General features: G+C 40.3%; 1 protein-coding gene across 3 annotated transcripts in view; it reads right to left on the bottom strand.

Annotated features, from left to right (window-relative positions):
• Positions 1-818: 818 nt before the first annotated feature.
• Positions 819-1949, bottom strand: part of tbpl1 (TBP-like 1) — a 7063-nt gene continuing 5932 nt past the window's right edge. For all 3 annotated transcript variants that reach the window (XM_032543090.1, XM_032543089.1, XM_032543087.1), the window contains 2 exons: positions 1362-1456; positions 819-1075 (listed from right to left, as the gene is read on the bottom strand). In XM_032543090.1, the coding sequence (XP_032398981.1) occupies positions 993-1075; positions 1362-1456 (178 nt within the window). In that variant the 3' untranslated portion in view covers positions 819-992. The remainder of the gene's footprint in view (positions 1076-1361; positions 1457-1949) is intronic.

The raw sequence follows: 1949 nt of genomic DNA, 5'->3' as shown, positions 1-1949 counted from the left end.
GTGTGTGTGTGTGTGTGTGTGTGTGTGTGTGTGTGTGTGTGTGTGTGTGTAGCTCAACAACGCGCCACCTGAAAATAAAATATACCTGAACCCTTTAAAAGTTTTCATTACATTCCAAAAACATTTAAAACATCATTCGTGTTCTGTACATTGTCCTGTTTTGAAACCTTTCATATTTGCCTTGTGTTTAAAACTATTATTAAGAAATGTTGAGAAATTAAATTACCACATTTGAGAAACAAGAACACATTTATAGTGAACTGCCAACCAAACTAAGTAAGGAAATGTGACCAAATCAAATCAGAGATAAATGCATATCGTGAAGGGATTTGTGCAGCTGCATAAGGACCTGCTCTTGCTTTGTGTACTTATGTGTGACAGCCCAGACTCGGTCTGTGGGTTGTTTGCTGTTATTCTCTATGGGTAATACAGTGTATGCCTTAATATTTGCGTTAACACGTCTATAATTAAGCCATGGACGGAGATTCTTGTATATAGGGTTAAAGGTGAGGCTTCTCAGTGTTCACATACTGACTCTTCGCAATGGTCACGGTCAGCATTAACATGGTTAGATAGGTGAAAACTGGTCTTTTGTGTCCATGCAAAAACACCCAGAGCAAATAAAGAGCAGAACATCCAACTCCTTCAGTGTCAGTCAAGTTTAAAAAGGAGCAGTTTCTGCTGAAGGATATGATGTTTGAAAGACGTACTTGGAAGTTTAGGCTGTTAAAATCACAAGAGCCACACAATCCACAACATCAATGACATTTTGTGAGAGGGACACTTTAACACTCCAACAAGGGTTGTTGAGGATTTTTTTTTTTTTTAAACCCTGGTGATATCCAGTCTGTTGATTGTGTTAGAAGTTTGTGGCTGTTTGCCGCACAGCGATAAAATCAAACAAATAAATCCAACGATAAGTTGCTTCCTCACTTGTGACAAACCAATCCGATGTGCCTTCTCGTTCCGCCATTCGCTCCGTCTTTTTTCTTCTATTTGTAGCGGGGTTTCTGACACTCGAACAGAAGTGGGTAGACCTGCTCAACAGCTGTGGCCACATTCTGTACATTTGGTCCTGAATAATGGGATAGACAGGAGAGGGGTGGGATGAGAGCATACAGAAAAGAGTTGAGTACAATGAAAAAACAATAACCACACATTCAGACAGATTGCGAATTGCAGATACCATCACAACAGTCGTTTGGCCAAGTTAAGCCTAATACATGACATACAAAGAGGGTATATTTCACTCCGAGTATCTACGTCTCTAAAACTGGTGTGCCCTCTATCTGTACGTAAAGGAGGCCGAGAGAGGTAACTGTCTGAATGTTTGTGTGTAGGAATGTAAGTGTGAGAGGTACCTGTAACTGTGATGCTGCCAGTAGAGAACACCTGTATCGTAGCCTTGATATGTTTGATCCTGTACGTGGCAGCAGGATGGAGCTCTGGTTCATAACTGACAAACGCAAACACATTGTTAAGTATTGTACACTAAAGGCTTTCAGCACATATATCTCAAAACAAGTACATATACAGCTTTGAGGTTGTTTTACAAGATGCTAGTAGTACTACAACGTATGTTGTCAGATTAACAAGTGAATGAGAGGCTGACCACACCAACGTTAGGACTGGGTATTGTTAAAAAAAATTCCGATACGATTATTTCCCCCCCCCAATATCAATTATATAAAATCCATTTTGACTAAAAGAAATTTAGAAATTTTCTCCTCTCTAGCTCCTTTACACCTTAAGCATGTAACGCACACTGGGGGTCAAGCCTCTAAAAATACAACACACACATTTGAGCACCGTCTGAGCTTTTCCTGCATGCCCTTTCCGATGTGTAACGTTAAACAGCCAATCACAAGCATTATTAGATCTTGGTAGAAAAATGCTGCATGCTTATTAGGGATGATCCGAGTACTCGGCTGAAACGAGTATCCGGTACG

This window comes from Etheostoma spectabile, chromosome 18 (assembly GCF_008692095.1).
Source record: "Etheostoma spectabile isolate EspeVRDwgs_2016 chromosome 18, UIUC_Espe_1.0, whole genome shotgun sequence".
Taxonomy (NCBI): domain Eukaryota; kingdom Metazoa; phylum Chordata; class Actinopteri; order Perciformes; family Percidae; genus Etheostoma; species Etheostoma spectabile.
Note: the sequence above shows the minus strand (reverse complement) of the source record. Positions and strands in the feature narration are given on the sequence as shown.